This window comes from Malaclemys terrapin, chromosome 3 (assembly GCF_027887155.1).
Source record: "Malaclemys terrapin pileata isolate rMalTer1 chromosome 3, rMalTer1.hap1, whole genome shotgun sequence".
Taxonomy (NCBI): domain Eukaryota; kingdom Metazoa; phylum Chordata; order Testudines; family Emydidae; genus Malaclemys; species Malaclemys terrapin.
The window spans coordinates 148,593,871-148,607,427 of record NC_071507.1 but is presented as its reverse complement, the minus strand read 5'-3'; the positions used below and the strand labels follow the sequence as shown (position 1 = coordinate 148,607,427).

The 13,557-nt window shown below is 46.0% G+C and overlaps 1 protein-coding gene across 1 annotated transcript; it reads right to left on the bottom strand.

Moving 5' to 3' along the window:
* Nucleotides 1–2,123: 2,123 nt before the first annotated feature.
* Nucleotides 2,124–7,098, bottom strand: HTR1B (5-hydroxytryptamine receptor 1B). Its single transcript, XM_054023264.1, has 2 exons — nucleotides 5,446–7,098; nucleotides 2,124–3,591 (listed from the first exon to the last, which is right to left on the bottom strand). The coding sequence occupies exon 1, from the start codon at nucleotides 6,657–6,659 to the stop codon at nucleotides 5,505–5,507; it is 1,155 nt and encodes a 384-aa protein (XP_053879239.1). The 5' UTR covers nucleotides 6,660–7,098; the 3' UTR covers nucleotides 2,124–3,591; nucleotides 5,446–5,504.
* Nucleotides 7,099–13,557: the final 6,459 nt, after the last annotated feature.

Genomic DNA, 13,557 nt, shown 5'->3' with positions numbered 1-13,557 from the left:
ACAAATATGTCTCCCTTTACCTGCATGCTGATCAACCAGAAATGTTAGAATATCATTGTCACACGTACACTTTATCTCCAGACATGGGAAGCACAGAGCTCACAGACTCCTGGTATTTCAGACCTCAGTGCCCAGCTCTTCTTTTTCTTGACAACATCATATTATTATGTTCAAGCCCTGTGCAAAAATCATGATTGTATCTAATAGCAAGACATGCTGCTTTTATAATAAAGGATTATTACACAGTGTGCTAAGCACCTTTAGGATTTTAGCAATTTACTGACAAGAGCACGGAGGACATATTCATTAAAGACAGATGCAGAATAAGACTCCCCTATTCAGAGTGGGGGCAGAGAATGGTTAATTTCACCCAGTGAACATTTCTGATGCCCCATCCTCTCCTGGGGAACTAGTTACCATTCAAAAGAGTAAGAGGGAATGACCCTCTAATCCTACAGATGCCCTAAAATCTATGGGGAAATCCATAGATCTCTGGCGTGTCTGAACCAAACCTTTCATGCTGCTCCCTGGACCCCCATGTCCTTTAACAGCCCAGTTCAATCAGGAGTCATGCTGTCTATGTGTTCTACCCCTTCCCTAAGAAGGTAGATGCCAGAATGAAGTTAATACTGGGTAAAGTGGTTGTCCCTAGGCCTCCGGCCATACCTTCCTAACGTCTATCCTGCAGAGGGGGTTTCTTCCATCTTGAAATACAGGCTGTAAGAGTAGTCTCTGCTGTTCGCCTTTGCATGCTTACTAGACAAGTTTGACTGATATTTCCCCTAATTTCATTCCTCCTGCACTTCACTCTGTTGTGTATCTTTGGAGGTGGGAAGGGAAGGTGCTTACACTTAGCCTATTGGTGAATCCCTGTGCTCCATGAGTACTGCCACTTTGTACTGTACTGTGCCTTTTCATTCTGCAGATCTTCCTATGGGAATGATTTACTAGCTACATGTTGGAAATACATGGTCAGTGTTCAGCCATTAGTAAATCCTGTAACAAGGGGCTATATTAAAGAGGTTTCTGTTTAATCCAAGATTCCTTGTTCTGGCCTCTAGTCATTCAGTGCAATCTCTACCCTGATTGTCTTCCCAACAGTAACTATTATTAGCTGAAGCATATTTATTTGTTCTGGAAGGTCAAAGAAAGACTCGGCATAAACTTGCACAGATAATCCCTTGATGGATTGTCTCTGCCACTATTTAGGAAAACTTTCACATCACAAACAGGGGCCAGTAGAATCTAATGTCAGTCCTACAGTGACTGGAAATAAAGGCTTAGTCTAATGATCTGAGAACAAGGAATGTTAGAGTTCTAATCCTGGCTCTGTCACTGACTTCTTTTATGGCTTTATCTGATGAGTCATGTATGCTCTTTTCCTTTCTATAAAACTGATATAACACATAACTTCCCCAAAGGGACGTTATAAGTATTACTTTATTTATGGATTTGATCCTCCTTTCCTTGGACACTCAAAACTCCTATCGAGAACAGTGGCAGGTTGGGGTGAACAAGATCTGGCCCACTGTTTGAAAAGAGCTTTGAAAATGAAAGGTACAATATATAGTGTAGGCTAAGTATTATTAAATGCTTTCTTCTTTGCTTTCGTCTTCACAAAAATTTCTAAAAATCAGATATAAAGAGGCATTTTAAAAGGCACTGCAGCGCTTCTATCAATTAAGCCAATGTTTGAAAAAAACTTTCTTATATTTTGAAAAAACAATGCTGTGTTTTTCAGAATTAAAAAGAACACTTTCTAAAAACTTGTGGTGGTAATTAGCCATTCCAGTTTTAAGAAAGCCTCTAGATTTTATCAGCTTTCGACAAATATATTTTGACCATTGGTTGTGCTTGCAACTTGTGGGCTATATTTTGTATTCTGTGCACATGTACTCACATGCACGTGCACACACGCGCATGCACACACACTCCTTCTGCATTTAATGGGAGCTTTGGATGTGCAAGAATGAAGACTCAGGTATTTGCTGTTGAATAAAATATGTAAATTTATATTGTTTAAATGATTCTCCTGGCAAGCATATGTGGATAATAGCTGATTAAATCCCGTAGATTTCTCTTGTCCTGTCTGATAGGCCTACAAACAAAGTCTAGTCTAGCATATTTCTTTTTAAAATATGAGCATTAATTACTGTGTCACTTGGGTGATTAAGTAGGTTTTGTTTATTCTTATTGTAATACAATAATTGTGCTTTTATTAAGCATGTAATTTATATTACTGAAATTTATCTGTTACAGAAAATAAACATAGAAGTTATATCTAAGGACAGTGGAAGGCTCAAGATTGAAGCACTCTATTAAAAATTTGACTGCTGATTGCAGCTCGCAATTTTAGCCCTCATCAATCACTGTCTTGAATGACTCATCAAATGATCTTTACCCATAAGGACAGTATTGAGAAAGCCAAGTGAACCAGTAAATATTCTTGATAGTGACACAATGGTTACTAAATACTCTTGAGAACACAGTGAAGCTTTTTATTGTTTGTATTTCATTTTCAGTTACACATAGGAGTAACACTCAATGCACTTGTATCACAGCAGGTGGTGTCACACAGTCTGAAACTCTAATTTTGACTGCTGGACTTAATAGCGTTGTCTTACGGTCTTAGCTGAATAAAGGAAAAAACGAAATAAGAGAATGAAATGAGAGTTATTTCACTGATGTCTGACATCAGTTTATCCAGGATTATGGATATTTATTTTGCAGGTGCTGTGGCTCTTTTGACAAAGCAAATTGCTTCATCTCTCTATAGAGTATAATAATAGATATTGAGTATTTTAAATGGTCTAAATTCTCCAGTGTTTGATGGAGTAAGGGTGTGCAATGGACACAAAAATAGAAAACTTTAGTTACAACATCAAACAGTACTTAGTCCCAGCTGGTTAAAGGTAAAGCATATAGAACTTTCTGTTTTCCCTTATGTTTGAGTAGAAGTGTTTAATTTATGAAGGAAATTATAATACAAGAGATAGCAATTGATAAAGGATAAATCCCCTGAGGACACAGCCATGTGTGATGCAGTTGAATATGTCTAGGACTCTTATTACTACAGTATTTGTATTTGCTATTATTTTGAAATACAAATATAACATTTTGCACACTCCTGCTTCTCACACATGGTCTGTCCAAGGAGTCATTTTTGTTCCTATTTTTAAATGCCGCAGTTTTCCTCCAGTCCCTTTTTAAGTAAAGTTAACAACTCTTCCCACTGAAAGAAAGAAATTAGAGGTGCACATAAGTACAACTATGCTAATACAGACACAAACAAGTATTATGCACACCCCTACAACTTGCAAGAGAAAAGTTAAAGGCAAGCCTGCAAAATAAATATGCGTTTTACTCTCAAATTTTGTTTCCAACTCAGATGACTGCTAAATCTTGATTTGCATGTGCCCTCTTTTTGTAACTGATGTGTTTTGGAAAAGAATCTTTGCAAGAGTCATTACATTGAAATGCAGGGCAGAACAATTTGGTGGCAGTATGTATTGATGTTTTTGCAGCATCATGAATCTGACAACTGGGGCCGGGGGGGCTCAAGCAGGGTGTCTTTACAATAGCAACTTGATTCTGCAGACAAAAAGGAAAAAAAAAATCATAGAATTATTAAAGTGTCACAATAAAGACAGTAAATACTCTGCATAAAATGGCACTGAAAAGTATGTATGTTACATCATATCATGCTAAATGCACAGTTGTTCAATATGTGAAATAAACATGGCACTTAATTTAGTCGGATTGTACATAGAATGTTAATGTTTATATTAAAATCATCTTACTTCAAATGATCCTGATCCTGCAACCCTTATTCAGGCAAAACTGTCTTTGAAGCCAAAGGGAATTGTGGGTGTACAAAGGCAGCATGGGACCCATAGTGTGCTGAAGTTAAGGTCACTCCTAAAACAGGGCCAGATCCAAAATAGATGGAAACATTCATATTGGATTTCCAACTGCGCAGTGAAATCTTCTGATCTTTCTGTCTAGAGAAGTAACTACTTAGTCTTCTGAGAGGTGGAAATGAGAAGGCTATGCTGGCACTTACACAGTGTAGTATGGACTATCGATCGAAACAACATTTATTCATCCCAATGAATATTACATAAACTCTGGCACTTAGTTATCTAAATATTGCCCCAAAGGCTCCAAAATTCTTGGAGCAAAAACCAGAAGCACTGAAACTGGCTACCTTTGCCATTTCTATTTGTTCTAAAGCAGATGGCCCATGTATTTCAAGTAATTCTTGCAAAGAGATGAGTAATCAAGAGACCCGAGCTACATCAGGGTTCTTACTATATTGAGTTACAAATATTAAAGGGAGCAGGTCTCTGAGGTGCATAATGGTACATGAAAAGGGGATTAGAAGTGGAAGGAATCTTATTGCAAATGAGTGCAAAGGGAAAATGCTTCCCATTTTAAAAGTCCTGCACGGAAAAGATACGCCAAGGCTCGCTTAATACGACTCAGTGTCATTGTAATCTGATTATCTTCTATTTGATCAGTCTACTGTTCTGAATTAACTTCTGCTTTTTTCGCCCTAGACAGATTGGCAGAATTGGATTAGAGAGCAAAGGCATCTTTAAAAAATAGAGTTGTTTAACATTAATTGGGCTAAATTATTGTATTAATATGTGGAATAACAGCAAATTGGTGTGAGTCACTCCTTATGGGTCTTCGTTGGCTGCGAGTTTAAATATGTAAAATGTCAGAAACGTGTAGCGGCAATAAAATGAAAGCAGCTTGCAGGCTTTGGCACGAGCGCACGTACAATTTAGTTTGATTTGTTAGACGTGATTTGACAATAGCTAAACAGAAATAAGTCACACAGCTGCGGGAAAACAAACACAACGGGGTTGCTATTCTCATACTCAATATACCCTCCCCCCCACTCCCAGTTTCAAGTATAAGCAAGTCAGAGGTGGTTAGCCTCAACCCATCATTGTCAATTCTTCCAGGGGTCAGCTCTGTCCAAAGCTAAGGTTTGGAGCCTTATAAAGTGCATATGGCTCATTTCGTCATGTTTTAAATTAAACAAACAAAAAGCAAGATAGCTGTAGTGAGACATTGCCAAAGGACTTGCAGAGACAGCTGATCACAAAGTTCTCCTAGGGCATGCTGGGCGATAAACTTCTAGTTCAAGTGCTGCCAAGCGGTAGATCTGTCCAAAGGAGGTATCCAAAAGCTCTCCAACTCCTAACATAGGGCTCTAAAGGGCATAATCCAGGAGACACAACAGTAATTTTTTTAGGACATTGCTACTTAGCGGGATGAGAAGCATCAGTGTCATTACCAGGGCTAGAGGAGAAACTGTTTTACAGATTCGCCCCTCTGAAGGGAAGCTAAGCCCTGCTTGCGTGAATGAACTTCGCTCTCCCATTAGAGCAGCCTTTTAGAGAAATGAAAACATTGTAAGAATAGTCAACCTACCTGTAGAATCAGACACAAAAGTGTATTCAAGCAGCCCTGGAGAACAATGCATTCAACATTCAGCTTGTGCATTTAAAACGCATCAATTTATGAAAAGCTTGTTTGAAGTCTTCATTGGACATTGTATAGATTATGGGATTGATTAAAGAGTTGAGATATCCTAGCCAGGTGAAAAAGTCAAAGATGGCCATGTGGAACCAGCAAGCGTCCTTGCAAATAGGCAACACCAAGGTGATGATGAAGAAGGGCAACCAACAGACGATGAAGGCTCCTAAAATAATCCCTAAAGTCTTGGTAGCTTTCCGCTCTCTAGCAGCTGTGAGCTTCTTTTTCTCCAAAAGGGCATCCGAGATCTTCACCTTGACCTGATTCATATATACAGGAGACCCCGTTTCACTGGAAGCCTCTGGGGCCTTGGAGTTTATGGAGGTGACCGATGAAGATGATCCGGGGGAGTCGGTAATTAAATGAGCCCTTGTTAATCTTTTGCCTTTTTTCGTTGGCGTCTGTTTCAAAATCCGAGATCTGGCTTCCACATAGATCCTTCCGTAGAGGGCTATCAGCAGCAAGGTGGGGAAGTAGAAGGCTCCCACTGTGGAGTAAACGGTGTACAGTATGTGGTCTGTGTTCACCACACAGTCAGAAACTTCTTCCGCTTTCGCTTGACGCCAAAACAAAGGCGGCATGGAGATGGAGATAGAGAAGACCCAGACCAAAGCGATCATGCCAGCTGCCCTTTTGGGAGTCCTTTTAGTAGAATATTCAACTGCATCGGTTATCGCCCAGTATCTGTCCAGGGCGATGACACACAAATGGAGGATGGAGGCTGTGCAACAAGTAATATCCGAAGATAGCCATATATCGCAGACGATCTGGCCCAAAGTCCATTTCCCGGTCACAGTATACATGGTGCTAATGGGCATGACAAGGATAGACACGAGAAGGTCCGTGACGGCCAGGGAGGCGATGAGATAGTTGGCCGGAGTGTGCAATTTCCTTGTCTGGTAGACGGTTGCGATTACAAACGCATTAGAGAGCATGGTGGCGAGAGTGATCAGAGCCAAGATAATGGTGAGGACTATCTTCCAGGAGAGCGGAGTGGCCTCTTGATAGATCCCTTCCTCTGCACTGCAATTGCGGTCGTGGTACGAGTCATTGGTCTGAAGCACCTTCAGATTGTCGGGTGCCGGCTGGCAGGGAGTCGCTTGCTCCATCACTTTCTCAGCCAAAGCGTCAATCGGCAAACTGACGGGCGTTGAGTTAGCAACCCAAGGCGGCAAATGGCGGGGCTGCTCCTCCCGCCAGGAGAGCGATCGCCGGAGGAGCGGGCTGCATCTCTTCCAACTCCGCCGTCCCCGGCGCTGACTGGGGAGAGGCGCCGCTCCCCATCCCCAACCGAGCCGGGCAATCCAATGGGGAGTCTTCTCGCTTCTCCTGCGCCCTGGCGAGTCCTTGCCCAGTGGCGCCAGCTAAACCCGGGCACCACGCAAGCCGGTGCATGAGCACACGGGGCTGCAGCCAGCCTGAAATCTCCCCCCGCTTTGGAGGGGTGCAGAGCGGCTCTTCCTGCGGGGCAGCGTGAAGCTTCAGGTACTCGGGCGGAGGTTTCCCTGCCTATCGCCACCCGGACTGCTGCCGCGGGAGATGCGGCGGGCGGGCGGGCTCTGCCCCGCCACCGCTGCCCACTTCAGCAAGTTGCTGCGAGGGGCGGCGGCAGGCCGGGGGGCCAAGGCGCCGCCCCGGCCGGGGCCCCTGTGTCCGCCATGCGCTCGGGGGCAGGCAGGGGCTGGGCTCTGGCAGGCAGCAACGCTGCTGGGAGTGAGAGGCGCTCAGCCTCCGCCCCTTATATACAGCCCGGCTCGGAGCCGCTGGAGCAGCGCAACTCGTGTGGTGCCGAGTGCGGGTTCCCGGCGGCTCACCACCCGCCCCCACCCGGGGAGGATCCCTCCGGGTCCTAACGCCCCCTTGCAACCCCTTCTTCAGCCCTCTACTCCCCCTCCCCCACCCCCCGGGCCATGCATTGCTCCTCTCCCACCCCTCCCACTCCTGCTGCCCGCCTGAGGCCGCGAGCGCCGGAGAGAGCGGGCCGAGGAACCGGTTCGGGCCAAGCCCCAAGCCGCGCTTCGCTCGGCCGGATCTCTCGCCTGGTCCCCCCTCTCCTACCTGCCGCTCCTGGGCGGGAACTGTGAGCCCCGGGGTTTGTCCGAGGGCGCTTGTCTGCTCTGGAAACAAGCTGCAAGCGAGGGGGCAGGGAGCCTGCAAACCTGGGGATGTTAGACCGATACCCCGGGCTGCAGCGATCCCTGAGAGGGGCGGGGAGGGCTGATGCTTTTGGGAGAGATCATGTCTTTTGGTAACGTCTGTTATCTCTTATCCGCCCCCTGCATGCTGGGGTGATAGTGCGGCCCTCTGTACTGTAGCCCCCTTGGAGTGGGTCCTTGCGGAAGTTGCTTTTGCTGGAAACTTTCCCCCCACACAGCTGCTAGACTGCTTTAACATAGGCGGGCCAAGCCCAGCTCGCTCCCCACCCCAGAGCATTGCCCGAGGGCGATGCAGCCCATTCACACGGTGTCTGCATCCTCGTTCCAGAACAGGTATCCCGTACAATGCTAGGGAAGTTTTGCATTCAGATATAGCCAGGATCCGGTTGGAAAAGGCAAACAAAAGCGCTCAAGCAGACGGGGTGGAAGATTAGGCTGTAGGGTGATTTTTATTATCTTAATAGCTATAATCTGTCGTTTGCCAGCCTTCAATTTCCGGCAATAAACCGGTGAATTGGTATAGTTTTATCGGAATTCTCTCCCCCCCCTGCCCCTCCCCGGAGAAACCTCAGGGCTGGGGAGCGCTCTGATGGGAGCCCAGCGCTTTTATGGACTAATGTTGTGTAAATCCCCGTTTATTGTGTGGGCTTAAAGTCCTAAACAGCAAATAGCCGATCGTTAAAGCACTATCTACTGTCATTTTGAAAGCCCCCTCCAGCGTTCACACTATATTTAATTGAGAGGATGCTTTAATCAACACACACGCACGACTGACTACGCCTGAAGTGTGTGTGTGGTGTTAGTGCAGGCTGGACACACAATGTACAGGATTTCTAACTTCTGGGCGCTGTTGAGAAGTGTCCTCCTTTCAGCTGTTTCAGTCATTTCCCACATGCAATCAAAGGAAAGTTTTGCAAGGAAAATGAATCTAAGATTTTTGTTGATTCGGTGCTCCCGCTGGAGACTCTCAGTAATGTATAGAAAACGGATTGGGGAAGGGAGAGGAAAGGGAATTCTCTTCCTGAAATGTCTATATGTACGTGTGTATGTACACACACACTTGATTTGTGCATGTTGTTTATGTATAAAACTTCAGAGCACTAAAAATCTAATTGAATCTTCCAGACCCGTAAACCTCAGCGGGTGCCGCATTGTTGTCTGGCAATTGAGACTGTCAATCTTTAGCTGGCAAGCTCTGCTCTTGTTCCCCGGGAGTGCTGAGTCCTCAAAGTCACCACCTCCTCCAGGGAACCTTTTGTTCAAGGGAGTAGGTCGGTGATCCTGGTGCAGCCCGCACTCTGCAGCTGCACGTCTGCTCTTGTCGCCCAGCCAGCGGCAGCCAGTAGCCAGTCGCTTGTTCTGTGCAGTGGGCCGGGTAAAATGTCAAGTGCTGAAGGGGTTAGCACCTTCCTCTTGCTGGTGAGCCTTCTCTTTTAGTGAGTGTATTCAGGTGTGCTCACAGTGAAATGCTTTTAAAGCACAATTCTGGAAAGCAAAGAGCATTTAGAAAGTAAGCTGATATATAGAGAGAGCCAGAATCATAGGCTACGGCTTTGGCACAGAATTATAGAGCCATTTCCTCCTGTTTAAACACTCCCGCACCTGACCAGCGGTGCAGCTGTAAGTAAGAACTCGGAATGTCTTGTAAGACGAGACAAACAGACCAGACAAGACGATGTGCCCAGTCGAAGGGCGTGTTAGGGTGGCAGGCTGAGAAGCAGGGATGTGCAAATATAAAGGAAGGGAGGGGGAAGCCTGTAAGAAAGCTCCCCAAATCGAAGCTCAGAGAAAAAGTTGCCCGCAGCTACCGTGACTTTAAAAAGGCAGGCTGCGAGTGTGCTGATAGAGCGGCTGTCAGTAGGGAACTGTCCAGGAAAGAGACCTTCTGAAACAGGCTAGCGTCCATGCGGAATGTCCGCCCGAGAAAAGCAGTGATGCTGGACAGCAAGACATGCACGGGCTCAATCCCCCCCGTTGCACCCTCCCCCCCTCAGACAGGGTGTCACGCCTTTCGGAAGTGTTGAGCACCCACAAATCGGTGGAAGGTACGGGTACTCCGCATTTTGAAAGTCAAGCCATAAAGGCCTAGTCCCGCCCTCACTGAAATCATCTAGTTAGAAACTGCAGGACTAGAGCTTCAAACAATATCTTGGCAGAGATGAGAGTTTGAGTTAATTGGAGTTTTGATAGTCAAGGTTTGGCTGTACTTGCATTGGCTTCTGGTAGCAGTATATATCTTCCCTATTCACTCCCAAGAATCAGCCTCTGAGATTTGCCACTTTTTCAGCACGGAACTAATAGATATAGCCAAGCTTAGTCACCTATTGATGTAAAGTATGCACTTGATTAAAGGGCCAGACGTTGTTTTTATGAACGTATTTTATTTTGTATGTACACACAACGGTGTATTTAACTGCACTTCACTGCACACTGGAAATGTGTTCCTTGACCATTTAGCAGTGAGTGATTAGCCCATGTCCACATGTTACACCGTGGGTAAATTCAATCGCTGCTTAATTGCTCTTCCATGGATATAAATGAGGGTAGAATATTGACCCTCGGTCTTTACATCAGTGAAACTTGGTCTCCCGCCCTCTGGCGTAGGGTACTGTTTTATGTACATGCTTCAACAGTGCCTAGCACAACAAGGTCCTCCTATTCGTTGATCGTTACTTATAACAAATAATAATATAGAGCCTTTTGTATTCTTCGGGACTCTTTTCAGTGGGAAGAGATTTTACAATGTGAGTTCTTCGTGCTGCTGCAGTATAAATTCCCCCTCTCCCATTTAACATTTTCTATTGATTTTGGTTAAACTCCTGTAGGCAACTTCCCTCTGAATTCCCACCCCCGAATTCTCCCAAGAAGGGCCAAATTTGTGATACCCAATTGATTTTAATTTCAAAAACTCTTTCTGTTTTGCCACAGCATGTCTTCCTTCGTTGGAAAGGCTCTTCTCTTACACTCGCATTTCCTTCAACAGTAACGTTCTAACCTTATGACCTCCAGGCTAACCTTTAATCAAGACAAATACCACGTGGCTGGAGAATGAGCTCTGGCCTCTCTATTGATGCAGTTGTTTACCCTTATGATAAAAAAGTTCTTGTTCCTCTGAGGGTGCTCTTGCGGTTGTCCTTCTCCCTTAGTTCTCGGGATTGTTCATCGATATTCATCAGTCCTCGGTCCCCTGTTTGTTTGGCAAGAAATGTCTTTCCGTCCCACTTTTTTAAAATTATGCTATACAACGCTGAATCTTATGATAAAGAGTATATTCATCCAGGGCCAAAATCATCATTGGTGTAATTTCAATGATTTCACTAGAGTTACACCAGGGAATAATTGGGCCCCCATAATTGGCCCCACTTATTTTGGCAAATATGCCCAATATTTCTTACTGGGAATACTGCTTGAAGTGGCAATAGCTTACTGACAGGCAATAAGGTAAAAGACAACTTCCTAACTGGGCTCACTGTAGCAGGTTATGTACTGATGATCTCCATGGAGGGGTTGGGGGAGAAGGAATGTTCCCACCCAGGCTGTGGAGCTACTCCATAGGGGTTTGTAGAAGGGTGGGCTCATCCCTGCAGCGCCTCCTGCTGGCAGTCTCCGGGAATTAGCTCTTCCAGCATCCTGGAGCACCCTCTGCAGGCCAGTGGTCCGCCTGTCCTCTGGCCCCCATATCCCGCCCGGGACCCTGGTGCTCTTTTACCTGGGGTGCTGCCCCCTGGCAGTAACCCCTCAGTCTTAGGGTCTCCCCTCCCTCGGGAACCCCCACCCACTATTCCCACCTCACCTCAGTATAAGGTTACTGCCAGTCATCGTCTAGCCCCATGCCCTGGGGCAGACTGCAGTATCAGCCTACTCATCACTGGCAAGGTTGGGTTTAGACATGCTACCTTGGCCTACCCCTGGGCTGCCCTCTGCAACCTCCAGTACTTATTAGCCTAATGCTAGGCCACAGCCTGGAGCTTTCCAGGCTGGAGCTCCCCAGCCTTTCCTCAGCCCTGCTCCACTCAGGTACCCTGTCTCTAGCTCCCTGCAGCCAGGCCCTTCTCCCTCTACAGGCAGAGGGAGACTGTCTCCTTGCTCCTGGCTCCTAGCCTTTATAGGGCCAGCTGGGCCCTGATTGGGGGGTGGCCCAGCTGCGGCTGCTTCCCCAATCAGCCCAGCATTTAGAGATGCAGCCCTCTCCAGGGCTGCTTTTACCCCTGCAGCCCTCTTTAAGGACTGATTTCAAGCCCTTCAAGGTAGGAGTGGGTGACCACCCCACTACAGGGTTCCTGATAAAAAGGGGAAGGAAAACTCTGGAAAACTGTATCCATTCTCTTTGGGCTGTGAATGCTGATTCTTAAGATCTGGGCCATAGTGAAAGATGCTGCAGACTTTCAAGGGTGTCTTTTATTCTCTCTTCACCCAAGGAATGCACAGTCCAAGTGCTGTTACATGATGGGCTCCCACAGAGCCAAGAATTGATGGAGGCAGGAAACAGGATGATAGCAAGTATCAGAGGGATAGCCATGTTAGTCTGAATCTGTAAAAAGCAACAGAGGGTCCTGTGGCACCTTTGAGACTAACAGAAGTATTGGGAGCATAAGCTTTCATGGGTAAGAACCTCACTTCTTCAGATGCAAGTAATGGAAATCTCCAGAGGCAGGTATAAATCAGTATGGAGATAACGAGGTTAGTTCAATCAGGGAGGGTGAGGTGCTCTGCTAGCAGTTGAGGTGTGAACACCAAGGGAGGAGAAACTACTTCTGTAGTTGGATAGCCATTCACAGTCTTTGTTTAATCCTGATCTGATGGTGTCAAATTTGCAAATGAACTGGAGCTCAGCAGTTTCTCTTTGGAGTCTGGTCCTGAAGTTTTTTTGCTGTAAGATGGCTACCTTTACATCTGCTATTGTGTGGCCAGGGAGGTTGAAGTGTTCTCCTACAGGTTTTTGTATATTGCCATTCCTGATATCTGACCTGTGTCCATTTATCCTCTTGCGTAGTGACTGTCCAGTTTGGCCAATGTACATAGCAGAGGGGCATTGCTGGCATATGATGGCATATATAACATTGGTGGACGTGCAGGTGAATGAGACGGTGATGTTGTAGCTGATCTGGTTAGGTCCTGTGATGGTGTTGCTGGTGTAGATATGTGGGCAGAGTTGGCATCGAGGTTTGTTGCATGGGTTGGTTCCTGAGTTGGAGTTGTTATGGTGTGGTGCGTGGTTGCTGGTGAGAATATGCTTAAGGTTGGCAGGTTGTCTGTGGGCGAGGACTGGCCTGCCTCCCAAGGTCTGTGAAAGTGAGGGATCATTGTCCAGGATGGGTTGTAGATCACTGATGATGCTTTGGAGAGGTTTAAGCTGAGGACTGTAGGTGATGGCCAGTGGAGTTCTGTTGGTTTCTCTTCTGGGCCTGTCTTGTAGCAGGAGGCTTCTGGGTACACGTCTGGCTCTGTTGATTTGTTTCTTTATTTCCTTGTGTGGGTATCGTAGTTTTGAGAATGCTTGGTGAAGATCTTGTAGGTGTTGGTCTCTGTCTGAGGGGTTGGAGCAGATGCGATTGTACCTCAGTGCTTGGCTGTAGACGATGGATCGTGTGGTGTGACCAGGGTGGAAGCTGGAGGCATGAAGGCAGGCATAGCGGTCGATAGGTTTTCGGTAAAGGGTGGTGTTAATGTGGCCATTGCTTATTTGTACGGTGGTGTCTAAAAAGTGGACGTCCCGTGTAGATTGGTCCAGGCTGAGGTTGATGGTGGGGTGGAAGCTGTTGAAATCATGTGGAATTCTTCCAGGGTCTCATTCCCATGGGTCCAGATGATGAAGATGTCATCAATATAGCGTAGGTAGAGAAGGGGCATG

Coding starts and splice junctions, on each gene's coding strand:
- HTR1B (XM_054023264.1), bottom strand. CDS start 6,659: ATGGAGCAAGCGACTCCCTGCCAGCCGGCACCCGACAATCTGAAGGTG.